General features: G+C 47.5%; 1 protein-coding gene across 2 annotated transcripts; it reads right to left on the bottom strand.

Moving 5' to 3' along the window:
* Positions 1-6,189: 6,189 nt before the first annotated feature.
* On the bottom strand, positions 6,190-16,360 carry TM2D1 (TM2 domain containing 1). 2 transcript variants are annotated; one of them, XM_044301112.1, is made up of 7 exons: positions 16,239-16,360; positions 14,840-14,913; positions 12,302-12,410; positions 12,120-12,211; positions 10,281-10,354; positions 8,107-8,224; positions 6,190-7,081 (listed from the first exon to the last, which is right to left on the bottom strand). In XM_044301112.1, exons 1-6 carry the CDS (start codon positions 16,352-16,354, stop codon positions 8,114-8,116), a joined length of 576 nt encoding a protein of 191 aa, XP_044157047.1. In that variant the 5' UTR covers positions 16,355-16,360; the 3' UTR covers positions 6,190-7,081; positions 8,107-8,113. The 2 variants fall into 2 exon arrangements, with proteins under 2 accessions (XP_044157047.1, XP_044157048.1); XM_044301113.1 differs by having other exon boundaries at positions 6,190-7,035.
* Positions 16,361-16,769: the final 409 nt, after the last annotated feature.

Below are 16,769 nucleotides of genomic sequence, written 5' to 3'. Positions count from 1 at the left end.
ACCGAAGGAACCTGTAGTCCGGAGATGTTCACTGACCACTGTGGGAGAGTGTTGTGGGCATGCTCTGTGATGTGTGCAGAGGTCACTATACAGGAAAGAGGAGGGGATGAGCTGTGACCGAAGGAACCTGTAGTCCGGAGATGTTCACTGACCACTGTGGGAGAGTGTTGTGGGCATGCTCTGTGATGTGTGCAGAGGTCACTATACAGGAAAGAGGAGGGGATGAGCTGTGACCGAAGGAACCTGTAGTCCGGAGATGTTCACTGACCACTGTGGGAGAGTGTTGTGGGCATGCTCTGTGATGTGTGCAGAGGTCACTATACAGGAAAGAGGAGGGGATGAGCTGTGACCGAAGGAACCTGTAGTCCAGAGATGTTCACTGACCACTGTGGGAGAGTGTTGTGGGCATGCTCTGTGATGTGTGCAGAGGTCACTATACAGGAAAGGTGAAGAGGTAAGCTGCAAACAAACAGCACAGGAACCTGCGGTCTGGAGATGTTCACGTACTTCTGTGGGAGAGTGTTGTGGGCATGCTCTGTGATGTGTGCAGAGGTCACTATATGTGAAAGGAGGAGAAAGTGAGCTGCGACCAAAGGAACCTGTAGTTGGGAGATTTTCACTGGCTTCTGAGGGAGAGTGGTTGTGGGCATGCTCTGTGAGGTGTGCAGAGGTCACTATACATGAAAAGGCAGCAGGTGAACTGTGACCAAAGACCATAGGAACCCTGGAGATGTTCACTGACCACTGTGGGAGAGTGTTGTGGGCATGCTCTGTGATGTGTGCAGAGGTCACTATACAGGAAAGAGGAGGGGATGAGCTGTGACCGAAGGAACCTGTAGTCCGGAGATGTTCACTGACCACTGTGGGAGAGTGTTGTGGGCATGCTCTGTGATGTGTGCAGAGGTCACTATACAGGAAAGAGGAGGGGATGAGCTGTGACCGAAGGAACCTGTAGTCCGGAGATGTTCACTGACCACTGTGGGAGAGTGTTGTGGGCATGCTCTGTGATGTGTGCAGAGGTCACTATACAGGAAAGAGGAGGGGATGAGCTGTGACCGAAGGAACCTGTAGTCCGGAGATGTTCACTGACCACTGTGGGAGAGTGTTGTGGGCATGCTCTGTGATGTGTGCAGAGGTCACTATACAGGAAAGAGGAGGGGATGAGCTGTGACCGAAGGAACCTGTAGTCCAGAGATGTTCACTGACCACTGTGGGAGAGTGTTGTGGGCATGCTCTGTGATGTGTGCAGAGGTCACTATACAGGAAAGAGGAGGGGATGAGCTGTGACCGAAGGAACCTGTAGTCCGGAGATGTTCACTGACCACTGTGGGAGAGTGTTGTGGGCATGCTCTGTGATGTGTGCAGAGGTCACTATACAGGAAAGGTGAAGAGGTAAGCTGCAAACAAACAGCACAGGAACCTGCGGTCTGGAGATGTTCACGTACTTCTGTGGGAGAGTGTTGTGGGCATGCTCTGTGATGTGTGCAGAGGTCACTATATGTGAAAGGAGGAGAAAGTGAGCTGCGACCAAAGGAACCTGTAGTTGGGAGATTTTCACTGGCTTCTGAGGGAGAGTGGTTGTGGGCATGCTCTGTGAGGTGTGCAGAGGTCACTATACATGAAAAGGCAGCAGGTGAACTGTGACCAAAGACCATAGGAACCCTGGAGATGTTCACTGACCACTGTGGGAGAGTGGTTGTGGGCATGCTCTGTGATGTATGCAGAGGTCACTATACAGGAAAGGTGAAGAGGTAAGCTGTGAGCAAACAGAATAGGAACCTGTAGTCTGGAGATGTTCACTGACTTCTGTGGGAGAGTGTTGTGGGCATGCCATGTGATGTATGCAGAGGTCACTATATGTGAAAGGTGGAGAAGGTGAGCTGCGACCAAAGGAACCTGTAGTTGGGAGATGTTAAATAACTTCTGAGGGAGACTGGTTGTGGGCATGCTCTGTGACATGTGCAAAGGTCACTATACAGGAAAGGGGAGGAGGTGAGCTGTGATCAAAGACCATAGGAACCTGTAGTCTGAAGATGTTCACCGACTCCTATGGGAGACTGTTGTGGACATGGTCTGTTACCTGTGCAGAGGTCATTGTGAGGGAAGGGGGGAGCTGAACAATGACATCACCTATGCTGAATGGTGGACATACAGGTGATAACTGCCTATGATTATGAAATGACTGCTGAGAAGTGAGATTCATATAAAACAAGTAGGAAGTCACAATTGTTTTAAAATATAGATAATAAAACAAAAAATGTTTGAAGGGGTACTCCCGTCTTATCAGGTGATTGCATATCACCGGAATCGTTTTTCCCATCTCATATGCCTTTACTTTGTCACAACACTGATGCACTGGTTTGCCCCATTCACTGGAAGAACCAGTAACCCCTTCCTGGCCAGGAATATATTAGGTATATTCTGTTTAGCAGGGATTCCTGGGGGTCTTTTACTTGGTTTGCCCCAGGAAGAGTTAGTCTGCAGGTGCATATCCAAAAGTGAACAACTCACTGGAGTTCAGTGGAGACCTAAAGTAGAGGAGTAAAGAGTTCGGCACTGGAACCAGAGTGTCAGTGACAGGCATGTTTTTTCGTTTTTACCCCTGCACCTTGCTTGGCAATATAAAGAGGGGTTCCTAGTTTTGGAGAACCCCTTCAATATTACAAACCACAATGTGCGTCAAGGTCATTCCAATCTGTTCTTCAGGGGCCTACGAGATTTGGAGCCAGAAGTCCATATCTGTGACCATTATTTAGGAGTGGGATTAAGCCCCAATCTGCGTTCTTGCATATATGGCAATAATGCGGTGCAGGAGTGAATATAATATGAAACAAACACCAGGTAAATGAGGGTTATACCATATTTTTCGCCCCATAAGACGCACTTCCCACACCCCCCCCCCCAAAGTGGGGGGGGGGGGGGGAATTCCCCTGAGTCTTATGGGATGAATACTAATGAAGCGCTTTCATTATGGACCGGGAAGCGGTGAAGGCTCTGTACTCACCGCTTCCTGGTCCTCGGCTATCGGCTGTGCAGGGCTGCGCACAGCGTGAGGGCGCTCTGTGACCTCACACTGTGCGCCGCAATACACAGCCGATAGCAGGATGAAGAAGATCGTGATGGTGAGGAGCGGTGGTGTCCAGGAGCAGGAGAGGTAAGTGAGTTTTTTATTTTATTTGCACTGGGGGCTGATGGCCGACATATAGGGGTTGATATATGACGCTGATGGCTGACATATGGGGGCTGACATATGGGGGCTGATATATAGGGGCTGCTGGCTGACATACAGTCCTGATCAAAAGTTTAAGACCACTTGAAAAATTGCAAAAAATCCTATTTAGCATGGCTGGATCTTAACAAGGTTCCAAGTAGAGCTTTAACATGCAACAAGAAGAAATGGGAGTGAGAAAACATTTTTTGAGCATTCAATTTAATGAAAAACATCGAATAAACTGAAACAGGCTGTTTTTCAGCTGATCCAAAGTTTAGGACCACGCTGTTTCGGCATGCTTGATGCAAGCATTTCCATGAGGTGAGTGGGAACATTTCTCCAAGTGGTGAAGACGGCCGCACGAAGGCCATCTACTGTCTGGAACTGTTGTCCATTTTTGTAAATTTCCCTCGCCATCCATCCCCAAAGGTTCTCAATTGGATTTAGATCAGGGGAACACGCAGGATGGGCCAAAAGAGTGATGTTATTCTCCTGGAAGAAGTCCCTTGTCCTGCGGGCATTGCGTACTGTAGCGTTGTCCTGTTGAAAATCCTAGTCGTTACCACACAGACGAGGGCCCTCAGTCATGAGGAATGCTCTCTGCAACATCTGGACATAGCCAGCGGACGTTTGACACCCCTGCACTTCCTGAAGCTCCATTGTTCCACTGAAGGAAAAAGCCCCCCAGACCATTATGGCGCCCCCTCCACTGTGGAGCGTAGAAAACATCTCAGGTGGGATCTGCTTGTCATGTCAGTAACGCTGGAAACCATCAGGACCATCAAGGTTTAAATTTTATCAGAGAATAAAACTTTCTTCCACCTTTGAATGTCCCATGTTTGGTGCTCTCTTGCAAAGTCCAAACGAGCAGTTCTGTGGCGTTCAAGGAGACGAGGTCTTTGAAGAGGTTTTTTGTTTTTGAAGCCCTTCAGTCTCAGATGCCGTCTGATGGTTATGGGGCTGCAGTCAGCACCAGTAAGGGCCTTAATGTGGGTCGAGGATCGTCCAGTGTCTTGACAGACAGCCAATTGGATCCTCTGGCTCAGTGCTGGTGAAATTTTTGGGGTCTTCCACTTGACTTTTTGGTTCCATAACCTTCAGGATCATTTAAGAAATTCCACATGACTGTCTTACTGCGTCCCACCTCAGCAGCGATGGCGCGCTGTGAGAGACCCTGCTTATGCAGTTCAACAACCCGACCATGTTCAAAAAGAGTTTTTTGCTTTTGCCATCACAACGTGTGACTACCTGACAGAAAATGACAATGGATCCACATCTTTGCACAGATTTGGCCTTTTAAAAGGCATGTGGTCCTAAACGATGGATCAGCTGAAAAACAGCCTGTTTCAGTTTATTCGTTGTTTTCATTAAATTGAATGCTCAAAAAATGTTTTGTCTCACTCCCATGTCTTCTTGTTGCATGTTGAAGCTCCACTTGGAACCTTGTTAAGATCCAGCCATGTAAAATATGATTTTTTGCCATTTTTCAAGTGGTCTTAAACTTTTGATCAGGACTGTATATGGGGCTCACATTGGGGGTCTGATCTGAGGTTGGATTGACATTGGGGATCTGATCTGAGATCGGATTAACTTTGGGGGGTCTGATTGCTGGTCTGACCTGAGGTGTAATAGAAAATATTTTTTTCTTATTGTTCTCCTCTAAAACCTAGGTGTGTCTTATAGGGCGAAAAATACGGTACAGTGAATATTCATTCATAGGGCCTTAGTATACCTGGAGATGGTGTATTTTGGAATATTTTGCTATTGGGGAGGTTACATGGTTTACACAGGTGCAGCAACAATGTTTCAGCAAAATAAAAAGTAGCAGCTTCAAGACCAATAATAATCAAATTCTGTCGTCGATTGAAGAAAAATAGTAAAAAATGGGGCAAAGTTCTTTCCTTAATGAATAGCACAACAGACGCCATAGGAGAAGGAACTCGTGACTTGGCAGCTGAACATGGAAGCTGTAAATCACAAAACTTGTTAACTACAGATAAAGAAAAAAAATCCTTCTAAGTGAGATCTGGCCGGCTAGGAGCCTGTTACATAACACCGCAGATCGGGTTATGATAGGCAAATCACATTAACCTACGGTCTACCAGCTCACTATGCCGAGGACCTGGAGGGAATCTGGGAACGCAGGACCATTGTTATCTGCATTGATGGGTTATATAAAGTGAACCCCCAAATCAAAGAGAAATTGGGGGTTGAATTAAAGGATTAGCAATGTATATCTGATAGAATGATTGGCATCGATACGTTGCAGTAAATGCATTTTCACGGCTTTGGTGCCGGCATGCAGATTGGTATGCGCAGCAAACCATACATCATGCGGTTAATATTTCATTGCTTTTGAGCTTCTGTACCATTTAAAGTGCGATACCAAATATTTCTCACCATCAATGGAAGCATAAAATATCTAAATGTACCTGTAATAACAAGCGTCAAGCAGCAATGTGTTCTGTTCAGGTGAAGGCAGTGAACTACAGTGCCCCTTATGGCAGGAATTGGTACTGCAATGGAACCAAGGTCTTGGGATGGCAATTAAAATTTAAAAAACGATATTGCACGAAATTGCACACGTATAATTGTACACTGAGAACTTGAGCAATACTGCAAGGCAGAATGTCTGCTTTTACATACAATTATTTTATTATTTATACTTTTAGTATGTTTTATTATTTTTATTTTATTTCTTTTTACTCATTTTGGACTAAAATATTTTTTTTTAAATTGGTCTTTAATACAAAATTTCAACAGTCTCATGCGTGATACATGCGGTCAAAGATCAGTCTATTTGCAGACTGTTCCTACAGAGTTCCGTCAGCTGATGTCTCATTTGAAGCCTTATCTCTGATTTCCTGACCTCATAAAAGCCACACTGCCACGAGCCACTGCCTCGAAGGTGTCCATAGTCTTTAACGCTTGCAATACCATAGTCACACAGAGTCAATTAATCAGAGGGGCCCGCGGGATGGGACTGTCACCTATCTTTAATACATAGAAATACATTTTTTTTTTTTGTATTTAAAAAAATATATAATTTGTGAACCGTCAGTGATGTCATGGTCACATTTTATTGCCATCACAGTAATTTATAGCCACGAACGCAGAACTCATACAAAAGAATATTTATAACACAAGGTTTAGCAAAAATATACAGGTGCCGGTTCCAGCCCAACACCGGGTGACAATGCAAGTCAATGCATCGATTGAGACGGCCGCGAATGCAGAAAGAAAGTTACAGGTAACGGTCCGTGTGAATATATCAAAGCTGCAAAACAATCCCGGCACCTTCCCGATCAATACAATGTTCTCCCGAAATCTAATGGTGGAAAGTTATTTAGCTGCAGCAACACAAATAGTCCGGAAACCTAATTCATTCCTTATGTTTCAGCGTCTCGGTTCTTGGCAGATGCTGATAACACTATGATAGATTAAAAAGCAATGTTCTGTTCTGAGCCTGGAGACTGCAGAAACTATATTTACTGCTCAGAACGCTGCTCTGTTTGCCTGATGAAGCCAATATCGGTGCACGTGGCGGAGACGGACCAGTCATTACAGCTCATGCATCGGAGACCATCAGGATTATGTGACGACTTCTGACATCCAATAAAATATCAATAAATATAAATGTGCAGGAATTCATCATAAGTCTCTTCAGATCCAGTCCTTACACTCATCAGGCTCCTCGGTCTCACCCACAATGTAATTATCAACCCACTGGGGGCTTAAAATTGTGACAATCGTCTCCTCTATCCGGCAATGGCGATTGGCACATCTTCGAGAAAACACTTGAAAACTAAGAGAGCCCCAGTATTCTGCATCAAAGAAAAATCTTCCAGGTTAGGGAATGTTCAAAAATTTCTATGAGAAAATTAACATGAAATAAATGGGTGAGGCATCAATCATTAGAATTGGAGTTCACCCACAGTAAGGCAGAGAGAGACAGAGATCTAGCGAGGCAGAGAGAGACAGAGATCTAGCGAGGCAGAGAGAGACAGAGATCTAGCGAGGCAGAGAGAGACAGAGATCTAGCGAGGCAGAGAGAGACAGAGATCTAGCGAGGCAGAGAGAGACAGAGATCTAGCGAGGCAGAGAGAGACAGAGATCTAGCGAGGCAGAGAGAGACAGAGATCTAGCGAGGCAGAGAGAGACAGAGATCTAGCGAGGCAGAGAGAGACAGAGATCTAGCGAGGCAGAGAGAGACAGAGATCTAGCGAGGCAGAGAGAGACAGAGATCTAGCGAGGCAGAGAGAGACAGAGATCTAGCGAGGCAGAGAGAGACAGAGATCTAGCGAGGCAGAGAGAGACAGAGATCTAGCGAGGCAGAGAGAGACAGAGATCTAGCGAGGCAGAGAGAGACAGAGATCTAGCGAGGCAGAGAGAGACAGAGATCTAGCGAGGCAGAGAGAGACAGAGATCTAGCGAGGCAGAGAGACAGAGATCTAGCGAGGCAGAGAGACAGAGATCTAGCGAGGCAGAGATCTAGCGAGGCAGAGAGACAGAGATCTAGCGAGGCAGAGAGACAGAGATCTAGCGAGGCAGAGAGACAGAGATCTAGCGAGGCAGAGAGACAGAGATCTAGCGAGGCAGAGAGAAACTTATGGTCTGTGGTAGCGGAATCCATAACAGAATTCTTGGATAACCCGAACCTTGTACATGGAACTTGAAACACAAGTTCGCTCAACACTAGTCGTTCCTCATCTCAGCCGCTGTTAATCCAGCCGCTGAGATAAGTGTAGATGGCGGATACCCCAAGTCTTTACAGACCTGTTTTTCTCACAAGCACAGTGAAGGAGGCAGAACATCTGATATCCAGGATTGGGGCATATGCCATATAACGAGCCTTATGGCAGATCCTAACAAGACTGTCGAGTGATTCCACTTACAGGGGCATTATGGGTACAACTGCGACTCTCTGAACGTCTCATTATTGATCGTCAGGTGGACAAGTCTAGCTCCGTAGTAGTCGATAATATAACTGGATCCATCAGAAGGGCCAACTATCTGCAAGACACACATAATAGGTAAAAAAAATAATCAACTAATAGTAAATTGTAATTTTAGAATAAAAGATTATATTAAGATACAGGAAACGTTCATCTTAGCAAATAATCATCATGATCTTAAAGGGGATGTCTCACTTCAGCAAATGGCATTTATCATGTAGAGAAAATTAATACATGACACTTACTAATGTATTGTGATTCTCCATGTTGCTTCCTTTGCTGGCTGGATTAATTTTTCCATCACATTATACACTGCTCGTTTCCATGGTTACGGCCACCCTGCAATCCAGTAGCAGTGGCCGTGCTTGCACACTAAAGGAAAAAAGTGCTGGTCTCTCTGGTGGCCGATACCGTGCGAACACACATAAACTGGTGCTTTTTCGTATAGTGTGCAAGCAGGCAATATGGAAAATCAGAATACACCAGTGAGTGGCATGTGCGCCTTACCATCAAGTAAGTCTCAGTAATGTATAATGAAAAATTTGGCAACATATTGCTTCAAATTCTCATTATTTTCAAGATCATTGCATGCCATCACTGAACAAAAACAAATGAGCATGGAGTGGACTAGACGAGCCTGACGATACATCATCAGTATTTGAAGCCAGGAGAACCCCTTTAATTTAAGTCTAATTCGGAGTCCGGAGCCCGCCCCGGGTGTTCCGGCCTGCCTTCTCAGAGCCCGCCCCGGGTGTTCCGGCCTGCCTTCTCAGAGCCCGCCCCGGGTGTTCCGGCCTGCCTTCTCAGAGCCCGCCCCGGGTGTTCCGGCCTGCCTTCTCAGAGCCCGCCCCGGGTGTTCCGGCCTGCCTTCTCAGAGCCCGCCCCGGGTGTTCCGGCCTGCCTTCTCAGAGCCCGCCCCGGGTGTTCCGGCCTGCCTTCTCAGAGCCCGCCCCGGGTGTTCCGGCCTGCCTTCTCAGAGCCCGCCCCGGGTGTTCCGGCCTGCCTTCTCAGAGCCCGCCCCGGGTGTTCCGGCCTGCCTTCTCAGAGCCCGCCCCGGGTGTTCCGGCCTGCCTTCTCAGAGCCCGCCCCGGGTGTTCCGGCCTGCCTTCTCAGAGCCCGCCCCGGGTGTTCCGGCCTGCCTTCTCAGAGCCCGCCCCGGGTGTTCCGGCCTGCCTTCTCAGAGCCCGCCCCGGGTGTTCCGGCCTGCCTTCTCAGAGCCCGCCCCGGGTGTTCAGGCCTGCCTTCTCAGAGCCCGCCCCGGGTGTTCAGGCCTGCCTTCTCAGAGCCCGCCCCGGGTGTTCAGGCCTGCCTTCTCAGAGCCCGCCCCGGGTGTTCAGGCCTGCCTTCTCAGAGCCCGCCCCGGGTGTTCAGGCCTGCCTTCTCAGAGCCCGCTCTGGGGCTCCGGCCTGCCTTCTCAGAGCCCGCTCTGGGGCTCCGGCCTGCCTTCTCAGAGCCCGCTCTGGGGCTCCGGCCTGCCTTCTCAGAGCCCGCTCTGGGGCTCCGGCCTGCCTTCTCAGAGCCCGCTCTGGGGCTCCGGCCTGCCTTCTCAGAGCCCGCTCTGGGGCTCCGGCCTGCCTTCTCAGAGCCCGCTCTGGGGCTCAGGCCTGCCTTCTCAGAGTCCGCTCTGGGGCTCAGGCCTTTCATTCACTGGCAAGAAGCAGAGAACTATACAGTGGGGCCCACAGGATGGATCTGTACAAGGCTACATTTAACTTACTATTGCATGGTATAACATTTGCCACCTTGTAGTACCTCTTGCAGTCTCTAACCTGGTCTCTAAAGTTTTTAAAGGACTACAACTCTCAGCATGCCCTTATAATCTGCAGCTCTACAGTTACAGATAACGTCATGTAAAGATAACACACTTGCCATTTTACTTCACTTTTCTAAAATCAGTGACGAGCAGTAAGCGCTGTGTTGTGTGAAGTGCCCCTTTAATTACGGCAGTTACCTATTGTTACAATGTGTCAAACGTCTAAAAGAAGCATCACATGGACCTCCGCAGCATACAAGAACTGCACATGCAGGAGGCCCCACACTGGGAAGTTTGCTTTGAGCTGCACAGAGAGAAATAATTATTGGACCGCGACCTCAGTATTGTGTGCCGAGCTCACCTGCATGGAGATGAGGATAAAATCAATGAGGCTGCCGATCCCACAAAACCCAACCGTGCAAAACTTCAGCAATCCTGCAAAGAGAAAAATAACATTATCACAAGCTCAATGTGTGTCTGGCACTAATAGGGGGTCACAGTGCGGCTGACACTAACAGGGGTCACTGAGCGGCTGACATTACTAGGGGGTCATTGAGGGGCAGGCCCTAACAGGGGTCACTGTGTGACTGACATTACTAGGGGGTCACTGAGCAGCTGGTACTAACAGGGGTCACTGCGTGGCTGACATTACTAGGGGGTCATTGAGGGGCAGGCCCTAACAGGGGTCACTGTGTGACTGACATTACTAGGGGGTCACTGAGCGGCTGGCACTAACAGGGTTCACTGCGTGGCTGACATTACTAGGGGGTCACTGAGCGGCTGGTACTAACAGGGGTCACTGCGTGGCTGACATTACTAGGGGGTCACTGAGCGGCTGGTACTAACTGGGGTCACTGCGTGGCTGACATTACTAGGGGGTCACTGAGCGGCTGGTACTAACAGGGGTCACTGCGTGGCTGACATTACTAGGGGGTCACTGAGTGGCTAGCAATAATAGGGGGTCACAGTGTTGCTGACTCTAACAGGGGTTACTGAGCGGCTGGTACTAACAGGGGTCACTATGTGGCTGATATTACTAGGGGGTCACTGAGCGGCTAGCACTAACAGGGGTCACTGCATGGCTGATATTACTAGGGGGTCACTGAGCAGCTGGTTCTAACCGGGGTCACTGTGTGGCTGACATTAATAGGGGGTCACTGAAGGGCAGGCACTAACAGGGGTCACTGTGTGGCTGATATTACTAGGGGGTCACTGAGCGGCTGGTTCTAACAGGGGTCACTGTGTGGCTGACATTACTAGGGGGTCACTGAGGGGCTAGTACTAACAGGGGTCACTGTGTGGCTGACATTAATAGGGGGTCACTGAGGGGCAGGCACTAACAGGGGTCACTGCGTGACTGACAATAGGGGGTCATTGAGCAGCTGACATTAACAGGGGGTCAATGAAGGGCTATTACTCACAGGATCACTGCGTGACTGACATTACTAGGGGGTCACTGAGCGGCTGGTGGTAACAGGGGTCGCTGTGTGGCTGACATTAATAGAGGGTCACTCAGCAGCTGGCATTACCAGGGGTCAAGGCGTGGCCGATACGTGGTGCTCTCGCTCTCCTCTACAAGACTTGTATGCCCAATGTAATGCTATACCGGCTCGGTGGTGCCAGAGTGTTATAAGACAATTTCCTGAGGGACATCTCAACGTGGAGTTTCCAGCAATAAATGGAGATCGCTATAAGAACTTTTAGAGCCAATTTCCCTTTAAAAACACTTCTGGCTGCAAGCTACAGACGTGAAGGCAACGCCGGGCTAGCTGGCACCGGGTCTGAGGATTTGGAAGGTGTTATCGCAGATTTTTTAATTTAAACCTGGAAAATGAGGAGTGAAAATCATCCTCCTCCTAATATCGGAGCTCGCGGAACGTCCTGGAAAGGCCTTGTGCTGAGCCGAGTCTGCAGAGATGACAACTCCCAAATGTGATCGGAGGTGACATAATAAAAACACAGCGATCCGATCCAGCAGTGATGTCACCTCATTACAGCAGAAACTGTAACAGTTCAGATACCGGATCCAGGGAGACGCGCTAACAGGAGGCCGGATGTCCCCTGTACAACCAGAAATCGGAGATGATTCCTGCATAGGAGATTCCTAACGATGGCGGCACAGGGTCAACCGGACCGAAAATACTGCTTACGTCTAGTAGGATACGGAGCAACAGAGGGCACGTGCAGCGAGATCACTTACCTAGAGCAGGGTATCCCAGGTAGAAGCGGTCGGCTCCTAACCATCCGAGAAATAAGGATAACGCTACGGCCACTTTATAAGAATAACCGTTCCTAGAGGGAAAAAAAAAAAAAAGAGAGAGAACATTCTGACACCTGTGGCTTTATCTGATCCACGCTGATCATACAAGGTCCGGCACTTACACGTTGCGGCACGGAAAGGGTCTATAGAATCCGACTTCTTTCCCATAGAACGTGGTGACATTTCCCTTATAATCTTTGCAGGAAATATTCGGCGCGGGATAACAGGGGGCTATGGGGCAAAACACAGTTATTAATGGTCAAGTGGGAGACGCACAGGAGCAGAATGGAAGAGAAGATGCCGTGACCTGAACCGTATTGAATGGATCTGACATCAGCAAGTCAGGGCGGGCGCCAGATTATCAGCCCTTCCGGATTATTAGACAGACCATCCTATCTGGCTCTCCCTTAGTCTTAGTCTAGTTACAGGCTGGATTATCAGACTTTCTGGATTACTGCTCCTGAGGCTTCGCTACAGTGTACCAGTCTAGACAATCCTCTCCTGTTCTCCGAGTTTGTTACATTGCATCCCAGTCAGTCATCACCCTATCAGGCCTCATGCATGTTCTATCATTTGTGGGATGGACATGTGCTTTCCACATCCGTATGTCCGTTCTGCAAGTAGATAAAACAGGTCCTATACTTGGCCACAAAATGCAGACCACGGACCCATTGAAGTCAATGGACCCGGCAAAAAAAAAAAAAAAACTATGCAACACGAACGTCACACGGACAGATCTTCAGCAGTGAGCGTTCATTTTCACCTGTTTCGGAAGCATCGCCAGAAAAATATATATAACATCGCGGGCTGCATTTTTTTGTTATGGTAAAATTATGAATTCCAGTACAAGTCAAAGGCATCTGTCGGGCGTTGATGGTGTCTGCAATATGACGGAACAGGTATAACCATAGCTTAAAGGGCATCTGTCAGCAGTTTTGTACCCATGACACCGGCTGACCTGTTACATGTGCGCTTGGCAGCTGAAGACATCTGTGTTGGTCCCATGTTCATATGTGCCCACATTACTGAGAAAAATTAAGTTTTAATACATGCAAATGAGCCTCTAGGAGCAACAGGGGCGTTGCCGTTACACCTAGAGGCTCTGCTCTCTCTGCACTCTGATTGACAGAACCAGGCAGTGAAATCTTTATCACGTTAGGCCTTGTCAAAGTGCAGAGTTTGCAGCAGTTGCAGAGAGAACAGAACCTCTAGGTGTAATGGTAACGCCCCCGTTGCTCCTAGAGCCTCATTTGCATACGTTAAAACATCATTTTTCTCAGCATTGCGGGCACATATGAACATGGGACCAACACAGATGTCTTCAGCTGCCAAGTGCACATGGAGCAGGTCAGCCAGTGACATAGGTACAAAACTGCTGACAGATGGAGCCTTGAATGATTTCACTTTCTGACAGCAAGCAGAGATCCTGAATATGGTGACCAGCCAAAAAACACACTAAAGCATCTGCAGAACCTTTCATTTAAAAGTGCAATGAGACACAGTTTGTTTGGATTTCTTTGTCATGCTCCGCCCCCTCTTGTCCTATATTAGGCCTAACTCTGTATCAATCTTGGTCATCGTACTCCTTTAAAGGGAATGTCATCAGAAAATGACACCCCCTTTTTTCTTTTTCTATTTCATTATCTGTATTTTAAAAAAAATATCCTGAAATTCTTCATTTTTTTACTCACAATTGGCTGACACTCCTGTTCTCGACAGATCATTTCTCAGCAGTCATCTCATTATAATCACAGACAGGATTACTATGGCAGGTATCATAGCGTTTGATCAGTGGTTGTGAGCTAAAACCAGGACTGGAGGCCATACAGAAATAAGGCATAACGGAAAGATCGGCACCTGTTCTGTGGCTGTTGACAGTTTTAGCTCAAAATCACCGATGAAAATCACTGAGCAAACACTGGCCTAACACAGGATTCACTATGAGTGATGTCGCAGCTCACCTCCTCCCCCTCACTGCACAGGTCACAGAGCATGACCACAACACTCTCCCAAAGAAGTCCATGGAGGAGATTTATCAAAACTGGTGCAAAGCAAAACTGGCTCAGTTGCCCATAGCAACCAGATTCTGCCTTTTTCACAGCTTCTTTGGAAAATTAAAGGGTCAATCTGGTTGCTATGGGCAACTAAATCTCTAAACTACAGGTTCACATGGCCCATGTGGGTTGCTGTACAGCAAATCTCAGCAGGTCAAATAAGAAGGCTGCCTCCGTAATAATATACAGAAAAAAATTAAATCAATTCTGCACTAAGATACCTAAAACAGATTTTTTTTAAAAAAAAGCTAGAAAAGTAACAACGAGCAATGCGAGAATTGATGTGCATCGGCTAAACGGTCACCACGTGGAATCCAGCAGATCCATAACCTATGTTTAAAACAAAATTACCCGGCTCAATATTTTTTTATAAAAAGTCAATTAAAAATATGATTTTTAGCCAAAAATGAGTAAAATGCAATCATAAACAACAATTGCCTCTGAAGGTGTACATAGCCTTTAAGATCTGTCAACAGCAGCGTCTAGTCGGTTTCCAGGTAGGAAAATATTTCATTTAGAAAAGGCTAAGTAAAAAGTAACAGTAAAATGAGCGAAAACCACAGAAGATATGGCGCCGCATGCTCCTCCTCCAAGTAACGCACTCACCATTAGCGGTATAGTTGGCACATCCGACCGGCTCTTGTGTTGCCGGGTTTATTTCGGGATCTAAGCACACATATGTTTGAGCATTAAGGAAAACAATGGTGAAGATTTCTTACCAATAGTACAAAGCCTGCTGGAACATAAAGCGGTTGCTCTACCCCCTACCCCCCACCCCCCCCCCCTCCGTCACTCCGCGCCCCTACTATACCGTGACACTCCCCAGAATGCAAATGACCAGAGCAAGCTCTGTGCAGAAAATGCTAGGAGAGGTCAGCTCTGAAGTCCGTACAATTGTGACTGCAGCTCTGGAATGCTGAGAAATCACAGCTCTGCACAGGATTGTGAATACAGCACTGGGAGAGTGGGGCTTTTCAGCTCTGAAGCTGGCAGGATTGTGAGCACAGGTCTGGACTGCTGAGAGATTTCGGCTCTGAAGCCAGCAGAACTGTAGGTATGCAATGATGGGAGATTCAAGCTGAAGTCAGCATAATAGTGAGTGCAGCTCTGGAATTCTGCATGATTTAAGCTGAAGCCTGCAGAATCGTAAGCGCAACTCTGGAATACTACACGATTTAAGCTGAAGACTGCAGAATTGTGAACGCAGCTCTGGAATGCTGCAGGATTTCAACTGTGAAAACATCAGATTTAGGACTGCAGCTCTGGAAACCTAGGAGATTACAACTGTAGCCAGTCAAATTGTTAATACAGGAAGATTTCAGCTGAAGTCAGCAGAATCGGGAGTGCAGCTCTGAAATGCTGGGAGCCTTCTGCTCTGAAGCCAGCAGGATTGTGCATGCAGCAATGAAATGCTGGGAAAGTACAGCTCTGCAGTCAGCAGGATTGTGAATGCGGCACTGCAATACCAAGAGATTTCAGCTCTGCAAAATTGTGAATGCAGCACTGGAATGGGTGGAGATTTCAGCTCTGAAGCCATCAGGTTTGTGAAGGCAGCTCTGGAATCTACATCACTTGGCGGTGCAGTACCAGTACATCACTGTTACCTGGCGGTCATTTTACCGCTTGTTATTCGCAGCCTCTATCCCGAAAACACTAAGGTTATCTAGTAATTTTACCATAACTGTCGCTGCGCAGTCCTCGTCTTATGGGTCAGAACCATTTAGCCCACAGAAACCTAGAGACGTTACCGTATAAAGCCCTATACTGCTACGTAGGTGCGCAAATACTCTGAGTCTACAGGGAGAACACGCTGCACTGCAAAACATGGTGGACGAGCCGCTGTAACCATGGCAACTATGCAAACCCATCACTCAGGGGGAAAAAACAGTAATCATCATAAAGCATCATACAACTGATAATAACACACAAGGCGCATCACCACCAGCATGTGCTGGGACTTATGGTTCCACAGCCCCCACCACCAGTAACACACACAGCAGGATATTGTCCCAGCCGCAGCTCGTCACATTTCTGGATCCCGTCATCGGCGGCCACACACAGAAACCAGAACCAGAACCCGGACCCGGACGTCAGCGACAACCAGCGGCCACACGACGCCATCTTAGGAGTGGCAATACAATGCAATCCCAGCTGTCACAGATGGGGCCCGCAGGGGTCATGTGACCATGTGACGCAACGTACGTACGTACGTAACGTCTTGCGGGCGCCATGTTGAGTGTGGCAAAACAGAGCAGAAGTGGGAAGATGAAAGGGAAATTCTGTAACTGCTGCAGGAAGGTAAAGGAAGAAATCCCCATGTCAAAAAATGTTATTTTTAATATTTACTTATTGTTTTTTATTTTTAAACATTTTTCTTATTATTATTATTATTATATTTCGTTTTTCTTTCCTTTTATATTTATTTATTTGTATTTATTTCTTTTACGGTCTTATTTAGCGCTGACATATTGCGCAGCGCTGTACAGACATTAGCATCACTCTGTCCCCAGTGGGGCTCACAATCTATTCTATTTTT

This window comes from Bufo gargarizans, chromosome 7, assembly GCF_014858855.1.
Source record: "Bufo gargarizans isolate SCDJY-AF-19 chromosome 7, ASM1485885v1, whole genome shotgun sequence".
Lineage (NCBI taxonomy): Eukaryota > Metazoa > Chordata > Amphibia > Anura > Bufonidae > Bufo > Bufo gargarizans.
This window is presented reverse-complemented; position numbering and strand designations above follow the sequence as displayed.